The 12235-nt window shown below is 36.1% G+C and overlaps 1 protein-coding gene across 4 annotated transcripts in view; it reads left to right on the top strand.

The window, feature by feature from the left end:
* The window catches only part of ATP13A3 (ATPase 13A3), an 86768-nt gene that overhangs the window by 32995 nt on the left and 41538 nt on the right, over positions 1-12235 (top strand). For all 4 annotated transcript variants that reach the window (XM_090275530.1, XM_090275513.1, XM_090275521.1 and 1 more), the window contains exons 11-15: positions 4346-4477; positions 5624-5803; positions 6081-6238; positions 8925-9113; positions 10792-10853. In XM_090275530.1, coding sequence (XP_090131656.1) covers positions 4346-4477; positions 5624-5803; positions 6081-6238; positions 8925-9113; positions 10792-10853 — 721 coding nt within the window. The remainder of the gene's footprint in view (positions 1-4345; positions 4478-5623; positions 5804-6080; positions 6239-8924; positions 9114-10791; positions 10854-12235) is intronic.

Genomic DNA, 12235 nt, shown 5'->3' with positions numbered 1-12235 from the left:
TTCTTTTTCTACAATGTAACAGATACTATAGTAGGCTCTGAGGATGCAGTGATTACCAATTGGACATAGTCTTTGCCATCACTGAATTTCAGACTAATTGGGAAGACAGATGATAAACAGTGAAAATAAAGGGTGAAAAATGCTATGTTAGGGAGAGGTCAGGGAGCTTATTAGATATTAGTGATATCTTATTTTACTGTAGGTGTCAGGGATAGCTGGTTTGAATAAGTATTTTTTAAGTGGTTGAATTAGTCAGATGAGAGGTAGGTGAGAAGGTGGTGGTATGGTGGGGATGAGACTGGAGAGGAAGAGGGTGCTGAGTGCCCAAAGGCCTGGAGTTTGGGCATCGTAATAACTGAAATTCGGTGTGGCAGGTGTGGAAAGTAGGTGGTGGACAGCCTTCTAAGGCATGTTAAAGAACTTTGATTCATTCCAGAAACTCAGTGGAAAGCTATTGAAGGGTTTTAAGCAGGGGAGTGATCTGATCATTATTTGCCTTTTTGAAAAAATTATTCTGATTGCCATGTTCACACTGGTTTAGAGGGGAGTAATATTGAAGGAATAAAATGGATCAAGGTGTGAAGGTTGTGGAAATGGAGAGAAATGATATGGGTTTGAAAGGAAGTTAAAAGGGCATTGAACAGGGTTTGACGATTCATTGGATGCACGGTGATAGAGCAGTGTCAGTCGGGGATGGAGGTTGGCGCCATTTAATTAAATAGAAGGAGAAGCAGGATTGTAGGGAATGATGATGCTTTGGACGTTTAGTTTGGTGAGATGTTGGAGAGGTAAAGTAGATAAGGGGGAGGTAGCCACTTAGATTTATTAAGAACACCAGATCAGTCTCCATTTGCTTGGCTCTAGTATACCACATCCAAATGCCAACAGTTTGGCCTAACAGTACTTCCTTCCCTGTGCTTCCTGGTCAGTTGCTACTTGAGCTGGGATTATTTACCTGCTTCCCCTAGCTGCAGTCTTAGATGTGTCAGCTAATTGGTGCTCCTCCTCTTCCTGCTCTGCTGCTGCTGAAAATACTGGGGATGCTAGGACACACGTACCATTTAACTTGGCCTGTCCTCTTTGTATAGTCTAAACAGATCATTGATATTTTGCCTCCTAGTAGATTTAAGAAGAATAGAATTTCAAGTGGTATCACCAACTTTAAAAGAGTTTTAAAACTAGGTACCTTGTTAAAAATGAACATTGTTATATTTACTGAATATTATTAGGATATTAATAGAATTCTTTTTTAAATTTTGTTAAGTATATTTTATTGATTATGTTGCTAGAGTAGTACCCCCTTTCCCTCCAGCAATCCTATCCCCCTTAGTTCATGTCCATCCGCCATGCAGATAAGTTCTTTGGCTTCACCCTTTCCTATATTATTCTTACTTCTCCCTGTCTATTTTGTACCAACCAATTATGCTTCTTAATCCCTGCACCATTTCCCCATTTCTCCCCCTCCCGGCTGATAACCCTCCAAATGATCCCCACACCTGTGATTCTGTTCCTATTCTGGTTTGCTTAGTTGATTTTGTTTTTATTTTTTAGACTCAGTTGTTGATAGTTGTAAGTTGGTTGTCATTTTAATGTTCATAGTTTTGATGTTCTTTTTCTTAAGTCACTTTCACATTTCATATAATAATGGCTTGGTGATAATGAACTCCTTTAGCTTTACCTTGTCTGGGAAGCACTTCAACTGCCTTTCCATTCTAAATGATAGCTTTGCTGGATAGAGTAATCTTGGTTGTAGGTCCTTAATTTTCATCACTTTGAATACTTCTTACCAGTCCCTCTTGCCGGCAAAGTGTCTTTTGAGAAATCAGCTGATAGTCCTATAGGCACCCCTTTGTAGGTAACTCTCTGCTTTTCTCTTGCTTCTTTTAAGATCTCTCTTTATCTTTAACCTTTGGTGTTTTGATCATGATGTGTCTTGGTGTGGTCCTCTTTGGGTCTAGCTTGTTTGTGCTTCCCAGACTTGTATGTCTATTTCCTTCACCAAATTTGGGAAGTTTTCCCTTCATTATTTTTTCGCATAACTTTTCAATTTCTTGCTCTTCTTCTCCTTCTGGCACCCCCATGATTCAGATGTTGGCATGTTTGAAGTTGTCCCAGAGGTTCCTAAGCCTCTCCTCATTTTTTTCATTCTTGTTTCCTCATTCTATACTGGTTGACTTTTTTTCTTCTTTATATTCCAAATAATTGATTTTTTTTTTTAATTTTTAAGTAATTTATTTGTTTATTTATTTATTTTTAGAGAGAGGAGAAAGGAGAAAGAGAGGGAGAGAAACATCACTGTGTGGTTGCCTCTCACTCATGCCCCCAACTGGGGACCTGACGTGCAACCGAGTCATGTGCCCTGACTGGGAATCTAACCAGTGACACTTGGCTCACAGGCCAACGCTCTATCCACTGAGCCACAGCAGCCAGGGCTTCCAAATAATTGATTTGAATCCCAGTTTTCTTCCTTTCACCATTGGTTTTGTGTGGATTTTTTCTTGTTTCATTTAGCATAGCCTTCACTTCTTTCTTTATGTGTTTGCCATACTTAAGCATATCTGTCAAGCCTGTGAGCGTCTTTATCACCAGTGTTTTGAACTCTTTGTCTGTTAGGTTGGCTACCTCCTTGTCGCTTAGTTCTCCCACTGGAACCTTGATTCATTCCCCCTTTTGAGCCATACTTCTCTGTCTCCTCATCTTGACAGGCTCCTGTGTTTGTTCGCTTCTGTGTCTTAGGTAGAGCTGTTGATCCTGTTATGTTGTAAGGGGCGGAGCCTTAGGTATTTGTCAGTAGAGGGCGACCCGTTTCACCACATTGTGGCACTGTATGTGGGGGAGGGGTCTGAGAGGGTACAATGACGCTTGCTCAGCACTCGCCCCTTTTCCAGGCACTTCTCCCACTTCCTGTATGGGACTGGCACCCCTCTAGCTGTTGCCCTGGCTGTCGTTCCCAGAGTGGGTGGGTCTGTAGACATTCTAGGACCGTGAGGGCCCTTTAAACAAACAGACTACTGAGAGACTGGCAGTTTCTGCCTCCACCCCAACTCCCACTGGTTTGCACAGTCAAAAGCAATGAGACTTGATTTTTCCCGACGCTGTAACCGTGAGCTGTACAGTCTGGTCTGGTGCTGGGAGCATTCCCCAGGTGTCCCTCCCTACTTTTTAAAAAACATGTGACTGCGCTTTCGCCAGGCTGACGCTGCTGCTGCCGCTGCCACCACCACCCTGGGTCCTCTCTGACCCGGCTCTGCCCCTCCTACCTGTCTGGATGAGCACTTCTTTATTTCTTTGTTTGTCGGACACCATGCAGCTTGATTTTCTAGAATGTCTGGTTGTCTCTAGTTTTGAAGTAGTTGTATTCCTTCTTAGTTGTGAAGGGAGACACAGCGTATCTGTCTAGGCCTCCTCTTGGACAGAAGTCTATTAGAATTCTTTACAAGTTTTTTCCACTCATAGCTTAGTAAACTAGTTTTTTAATTATTTTTTACAAAGGAAAGATTGTTTGTCCTATGCACTGACGTCACAAGCAATAGTTTTCTCCTTACCCATTTTTGTTTACAAACTAGTATAACTGTCTTCTGAGCGTAGTGTTAAAACTAGGTGGGAAAAAGACTAGGGAGAGAGAGAGAATGCCCAAATATAAGGCAATCCTAAAGAAAAACTTGTAACTTGGAAATATCTTTTTAAAAAGTGTTAAGCTAACTTGAATATAATACACAAATTTCTAAGGAAATAATGAACTAGATGAAATATTACAATGCTTATTGTATAAATTTATTTAAAATAATATCTAAAATATATTAGGACTATTTTAGGAATATTGAGAAGGCAGTGAAACTGTAAGTAGGGACAGTGAGAAGAATAATACTGGGAAAAATGCTGTTAAAAGCGAAAATGCTAAAATTTTCAATGCTTTCTTCTGTTTCAAAGAGGTTATAGAAATCCAAGTTTATTTACCCATTGTGAGAGGTGTGGGGGTCTGTCTCATGAGGATTACTATTTATTTTCTAAGAGGGCTCTTAGCTAAAACTGATTATTGAGTGTTAGCGCTCACCCACATGTTTGGTCAGAGGGGACTTAGCGTCACCTGTGCACAGTTGGTGTCCTGTCAGGGGACAAACTAGTTGACGTCCTTAAATACCATGCTTTGTTAGCCTAAGGAATAATAAACTTATTTATCAAAACTTTTTGTTTCTTGGAATTTTCCTGTTTAACTCTGTTATATTTATAACATCTTATTGAGAACAGGTGACCTTTTTTTTGCTTATGTTTATTTTAAGTTAAAGAATATTCTTTCCAGGCTTTTTTACCGCCCCCCCCCCCTTTTTTTTTTCTTTAAATCTAGAAAGAGAAGAGATCTTTTCTACAGACCTTGTGCCAGGAGATGTTATGGTCATTCCATTAAATGGGACAATCATGCCTTGTGATGCAGTACTTATTAATGGTACTTGCATTGTAAATGAAAGCATGTTAACAGGTAAACTAAACAAAATGAGTAAAAATCAGATGAGTTGTTTATAATGATATTGAATTAAGTGGTTACTGATTAAATTATTTCCAAATTAGCTATGCTGTTTGTAGCCTTTATTTATGATTGTTATGTATGTCGTGGATATTGAAGTGTTTTCTGTTTTTATTTTTATTCTAAGGGGACCAAATTCTTCATTATATTCAGCTGTGATACTAAATCACTATTCTGGTTATTGCTACATTTCTTGGCATACTCCTGTCCACTCTTGACATGAGGGAATGCTTTATAGTAAGGGAAGAGAAAAGGACTCTGTAGCCTACAGAGAATGCAGCATATTTACTTCCCTATTTGATGTGTTAAAAGTGGAAATAAAGACTATGTTTTTCTCTAAGTGGGGAGAAGTAGACTTCAAAATGATTTCCATTTAGAAATTAACAATCTGAAGCTAGGACTTTATATCTTCTTTTATCAAAGGGATTTTTTTATTGTCATAGTTAATCTGGCTTCTAGAAAGGGATTCCTATATATGTTTTCAAACTTAAGAATCTTGTCTTAAAACGCACTCACACATAAATATCCCCACACACTTGTTGGCTTTGAATCGAGAAGTGGATGCTACACAGATTACATTTCATTGTTAAAAAGAATTTGGCTGTTTGTTATTGTTTGAGAGAACTACCATACTACTTCCTCTTCTCTCCCTTCTCCAGGTGCCTTTCCTCTTCCTTGTGTGCGCACGCTTGTGTGTGTGTGTGTGTGTTTACTGGAGGTTAGGAGTAGGTCTTCACATCTCTGCATGCTTAAGGTCACAGAGTGCTTTCCAGTTCAGTTCTTGCCGATAAGAGAACAGGTGCTGGGGCTATGGCAACATAGCTGGTTTCCTTGTTTGAAACTTGACACAATCATTTCAAAGTGATTATCTTTGAATTACAAATCACTTTTGGGGATTATTGTGGGAAACAAGATTTGATATTTTGGGGCAAGGAAATTGGTAGACAAAAAGCTAATTGAATAAGTTATGTTATCCATTATGAGAACTCCATTTTAGTAACTATTGTAAAGAGTAAGATAACATTTAGGGTATTCTAACATTTCAAGTTGTATGTGTTTGACACTGATTTCTATGCTTTAATTTATTATTATTATTTTAAGGAGAAAGTGTTCCAGTGACAAAGACTAATTTGCCAAATCCTTCAGTGGATATAAAAGGAATGGAAGATGAATTATATAGTCCAGAAATACATAAACGACACACTTTGTTTTGTGGGACTACTGTTATTCAAACTCGTTTCTACACTGGAGAACTTGTAAAAGCCATAGTAGTTAGAACAGGTAAAAAACATCTAATCTTTTCTTGAATATTTTAGCATACTTGATGCCTACTGAATGTTTAAAAAGAGATCCTGTTTTGCATATTGTGATAGCTATGTAGGGTGCCAGTTGGGGTACTGGAAATATTGAGGGGAACACTATGTAAATTATGATTGTGTAATCACTATGCTGTACACCTGAAGCAAATACAGACGAAATAAATAAATAAATACTCTGTTTTGAGAGAGTTCTCATTTTCTTATAAATATATGTCATTTTCTTTAATTTTTTTGAAAAGGATTTAGTACTTCCAAAGGACAGCTTGTTCGTTCCATATTGTATCCCAAACCAACTGATTTTAAACTCTACAGAGATGCCTACATGTTTCTTCTGTGTCTTGTGGCAGTGGCTGCCATTGGATTTGTCTACACTATTATCAATAGCATTTTAAATGAGGTATGTACATGGGACTCTCAGGGGTTGAGTCTTAATTATCACATGTGACTACTAAGGATTTGAAAAGTGGCTAGTGAGACTCAAGAACTAAACTTTTAACTTAAAAGCTGTATGAGACTAGTAGCTACTGTAATATATTTGAAAGTACTAGTATAGAACACTTTCATCAGCAGGAAGTCACTTGCTGTCTAGTGACTTAAAAAAGGGAGGGACAACCACATGCTCACCATAAGCTTTATTTACTCATTTTTTAACTTCTGGGATATACAGCATTAAAATTATTTGCTATTATTGAAGGTGTATCTTGGGGCTCTTTGAAATTTCTCTTTTCTATTCCCTGTAGAGAGTGGTACAGTACAGTGCTTGTAATAAGAGTCAACATCTGACATACGTTTGTTGAACTTTTTTTTTTTATTTTTATTTTTTTTATTTTGGTTTTTCAATTACAGTTGTCCCCTTTTCCCCCAATTTCTCTCCCCCATCCAGCCCACCCCCTCTCCCGCAATCATATCCCTCCCCGCTGTCCATGTCCATGAGTCCTTCATACAGGCTCTTTAATTAAACCCTTCCCTTACTTATCCCCCTTCTCTCCCTCTCCCCTCCCCCCTATTGACTGCTACTCTGCTTTTTGTTCTATTTAGTTCCTTTGTCTGTGTTGTTCTTTAGTTTCCTGTATTAGGTGATATCATATGGTATTTTTCTTTCTTTGCCTGGCTTATTTCACTAAGCATAATTCTCTCTAGTTCCATCCATGTTGTTGCAAATGGTAGGAGTTCCTTCTTTCTTTCTGCTACATAGTATTCCATTGTGTAAATGTACCACAGTTTTTTGATCCACTCATCTACAGATGGGCACTTAGGTTGTTTCCAGCACTTAGCTATTGTAGACAGTGCTGCTATGAACATAGGGGTGCATAAGTTCTTTTGAATTGGTGTTTCAAGATTCTTCGGGTATAATCCTAGTAGTGGAGTCGCTGGTTCAAAAGGCAGTTCCATTTTTAATCTTTTGAGGTAATTCCATACTGTTCTCCATAGTGGCTGCACCAGTCTGCATTCCCACCAACAGTGCAGTAGGGTTCCCGTTTCTCCACATCCTCGCCAGCACTTGTTGCTTGTTGATTTGTTGATGATGGCCATTCTGACTGGTGTAAGGTGGTATCTCATTGTGGTTTTTATTTGCATCTCCCTGATGGCTAATGATGTTGAGCATTTTTTCATGTGTCTATGGACCTTCTGTATGTCCTCTTCGGAGAAGTGTTTGTTCAGGTCCCTTGCCCATTTTTTAATTGGGTTGTTTGTTTTCTTGATGTTGAGTCGTATCAGCTCTTTATATATTTTGGATATCAGTCCCCTGTCTGTGATGTCATTGGCAAATATGTTTTCCCATATGGTTGGTTTCCTTTTCAATTTGCTGTTGTTTTCTTTTGCTGAGCAGAAACTCTTCAGTTTGATGTAATCCCATTTATTTATTTTTTCCTTTATTTCTCTTGCTTTAGGAGATGTGTCCGTGAAGAGATTGTTACGTGAGATATCTGATATTTTCTTGCCTATGTTTTCCTCTAGGACTTTTATGGTGTCACGGCTTACATTTAAGTCTTTGATCCATCTTGAGTTTATTCTCGTGTGTGGTGTAAGTTGGTGGTCTAGTTTCATTTTTTTGCAGGTCCCTATCCAGTTCTCCCAGCACCATTTGTTAAAGAGGCTCTTCTCACTCCATTTTATGTTCCTTCCTCCTTTATCAAAGATTAGTTGACCATAGAGGCCTGGGTTTATTTCTGGACTCTCTATTCTGTTCCACTGATCTATATGTCTGTTCTTATGCCAGTACCATACTGTTTTGATTACAGTGGCTTTGTAGTATTGTTTGATATCTGGTGTTGTGATTCCTCCTGCTGTGTTCTTCTGTCTCAAGATTGCTTTTGCTATTCGGGGTCTTTTTTGGTTCCATATGAATTTATGGAGTATTTGTTCTAGGTCTGTGAAATATGTCATTGGTATTTTAATAGGGATTGCATTGAATTTGTAAATTGCTTTGGGTAGTATGGCCATTTTGATGATGTTGATTCTTCCCATCCAAGAACATGGTATTTGCTTCCATTTATTTGTTTCTTCCTTAATTTCTTTCTTCAATGTTATGTAATTTTCAGAGTACAGGTCTTTTATCTCTTTGGTTAAGTTTACTCCTAGGTACTTTATTTTTCTTGTTGCTATAGTAAATGGTATTTTCTTTTTTGTCTCTGTCTCTGCTATTTTATTGTTGGTGTACAGAAATGCCTTGGATTTCTGTATATTTATTTTGTACCCTGCGATTTTGCCAAATTCACTTATTATATTGAGTAGTCTTTTAGTGGAGTTTATAGGATTTTCTAGGTATACTATCATATCATCTGCATATAATGAAAGTTTCACTTCCTCTTTCCCAACGTTTGTTGAACTTTGAAGTGTATAGTATGTGAAGTATGTAGAATTGTTAAAATAAGAATTTCCTTTAAAAATAGCTGTTATTCTACAGACCATTCAGAATTTATTGAGCTTTCTATTTTGCAGTATCCCTAAAGGGAAAAGATTATAAAGGGCTGATAGATTTGTATTTTATTATATAACATTGAAAACGGTTTTCACTAAAGAAATACCCTTACTAGATTAGTAAATATTGGGCTCTGACACTTATTTTTGTGTGATCACAGGTAGAGGTTGGAGTAATAATTATTGAGTCGCTTGATATTATTACAATTACTGTGCCACCTGCACTTCCTGCTGCAATGACTGCTGGTATTGTGTATGCCCATAGAAGACTAAAAAAAATTGGTATTTTCTGCATCAGTCCCCAAAGGATAAATATCTGTGGACAGCTGAATCTTGTTTGCTTTGATAAGGTTGGTTCAGTTTCATAATTGTTCTCAAAGGTTACTTTGTAGTTTTCAAACCTTTAATGTTTTCTATATTCTTTGTCAACCAATTTGAACACATTCTTTAATGTTCCTCTAATTTTGTTCTTTTTCAACTTACTTGGCATATGTATCATTTTTGTATTTTTCTTCTTATTATATTTTTAACTTTTAGTACTTTGGATATTGCCTATTTGCCCAAATCTGAAGTTATCTAATTATTCATATCCAGAATTATGTCTAGAAGTAGTCATAGTAATAGAGGCTTTCTGATCTTTCATGTTTTAACAGAACAAGCTCCATACAGGTATATTTACTGGAATTTTACTGCTGTTAAGCATATATGTTCAGTGTTTGCTCTGTGATTTTATTGAATATGTTTCAAAATAATGAAGGTCACTGATTTTTTTGTTTTATGTGAAAATAACAAATTTTATACTTGTGTGAAATACACCTTGTCTCTTCTCAACTGAAATTAGTTTACCTACAAGTTTTATTTTGAGAATTAAACGTAAGTAACTGGTATGATAAGAATTTAATTTTTGTGCATCTTCATTATTAAAGGAAATGAGAGAAAATATTTTTTCTCATTTTATTTTTTTATTAAACTTATTGGGGTCACATTGGTTAATAAGATTATATAAGCTTCAAGTGTACAGTTCTATAATACATTGTCTGTATATTGCATCATGTGCTCACCACCCAAATGAAACAAAATATTTTTTAACAAATACTTTGTTGAAAAAAAGGATCACATCCCAGGGATAAATTTTATGTTTCTCTGTTCAGAAAATTTCACTTAATGCTTTTCTTTTTTTGGAAACATTACTGGTAAAAATTTTAAGCAGACACAGTAAGTGCAGAAAAGATCAAGTATAATCAACCCTCACATACCCCATTACCCAGCTTTAAGTTATTAGCATTTTGTCAGTCTTTGTTTAGTCCTTTATTTTGAAGGTGGCAGCACCAGACATTATTTCATCCGTATGCCTCAGCATGCTTCTCTGGATGTTTTTTAAAAAACATTACCACAATACCATTATAATTGCTTACTACAATTATACAACTCCTTAGTATTAACCAATATCCAGCTTATATTTAGGTTTCTCTGTCTTTCTCAAAAATGTACTAAAATTTTAGTTAGTTTTTTCAGTCGGAATCCAAATGATTGTATTGGGTACAATTAATCTGTAACAGTTGCTCTTCTTCCCAATCATTCTATTGAAGAAATCAGGTCATTTACATTCTGGATTTGGCTGATTGCTTCCCCTGATGTTATTTAACTTGTTCCCTTCCTTTTTTGGCTGCTTATGCCCTAATCTTTTTTTCCTGCGTAGGCATCCTTTATTGATTGATAGATTAATTGGTGTATTGTTCCAGTGTTTGTTTTTTAATAATACAATCACATAAATATACAGACGTACACATATGCCCCCTTATACATAGAGGATCCATACCATAAGGGGTACTCTTCACCCTTTTCCCCACTTCAACTATTTGTCCTCAAAGTTATTCTCTATCAGCATAGACACATCTTATTGTTTCCTTTTTCGTTTGTTTGTTTGTTTTAAACAGCTGTATAGTATTCCTATGTATGTAGTATAAATTTTTATGATTTTTGTTTTTGGAGGCATTATTCATATTTTGTATGTGTACTTATTTTTAGACTGGAACTCTAACTGAAGATGGTTTAGATCTTTGGGGGATTCAACGAGTGGAAAATACACGGTAAATATTAAGTAGCCTTTCTTCTTTTTTTAGTTAATGTCTTATAAATATTTTAATATGAGAAACATTCAAACATACAAATGTAACAGACAGTAGACATATTTTTATATTTACTCAGGTCTTTTAAAAGATTTAAAATATTACAGATACTGCTAAAGTTTTTTTTTTTTTTTGCTAAAGTTTTAATCGACCCCTTTTCCTACATCTACCATCATTCTGAAATTGTATTCTGTTATTATCTTTGCATGTTTTTATATTTTCACCACATACATGCCTACCTATAAACAAGATCTGTCTATAAAATATTCATAACTGATAACCTGTACATGTTTTTGCTGCTTTTTGCCACTTAACATTGTTTTGAAGATTTATCAATGTTGATATGTATAGATCTAATTTATTACTCTTAGCTATTGTTTAGTATTCCATTATATGATTAAGCCATGATATCTGTTCTATTAAAGGACTGTTTCACTTTTTTTTCCCTCCCTTTTCCCTTCCACTTTCACAAATTGTTGCAATTAAAATTCTTATACACAACTTCTTGTGAGCATGTGGTTGAGTTTCAGTAAACTTCCTAAAAATGTCAGTAGTTATATAGCACAGGCATGGCTACAGCCTTAGCAGGTATTGCCTAATTGCTTTCTAAGTGATGGTGCTAACTCACTCTTCCTTGGTGGATAAGAGCTCCTGTTGCTCCGCATCCTTGCCAAACTTTATATTGCTAGACTCCTAATTTTTGTTGAAGAGATAAATAAGAAATGATATTTTCTTGTGGCTTTATTTGTTGTTTCTTCATTGCTTATAAAGCTGAGCATATTTTCACATGTAGCATTCTTATGTGTTTTGCCAGTTTACAGTCTAATTTTTCTATTGTGTTGTTAGTCTTTATCTTATTCATTTGTCAGACATCCTTTGTATTTCTGGATAGTAATCTTTTTCAGTAGTATGCATTGCAAAAATATTCCACCAATCTATCTCTTCTTTTACTTTGTTTTTGTTGTCTTTTGATGCTTAGAAGTTTTACTGCTATGGTTGTGTTCATGTCACTTTTTTCTCTCAAAAGTCTGTGACAGTTTGGCTATTGTTTGGTTCATGCAGTTTCACAGTTGCAAACTTATTTATCCCTACTAATGTATCTTGCCTTAAATTGTATTTCATTTAGTGTTTTTTATATAGTTACACCCCAGCCTTAATTTGCCTAATTTTGCTTTGCATATCTTCTTAATTTTTTAAAGATTTTATTTATTTACTTTTAGCAAGAGGGGAAGGGAAGGAAAAATAGAGGGAAAGAGAAACATTGATGTGCTAGAGGAACATCAGTTAGCTACATCTCGTAGGCCCCAACAAAGGACCTGGTCCACAATCCAGGCATGTGCCCT

The sequence above is a fragment of the Furipterus horrens genome, unplaced genomic scaffold (assembly GCF_987537825.1).
Source record: "Furipterus horrens unplaced genomic scaffold, mFurHor1.1.pri manual_scaffold_1, whole genome shotgun sequence".
NCBI lineage: Eukaryota > Metazoa > Chordata > Mammalia > Chiroptera > Furipteridae > Furipterus > Furipterus horrens.
The sequence above is the reverse complement of the archived record's forward strand: the minus strand, read 5'-3'. Positions and strand labels throughout refer to the sequence as shown.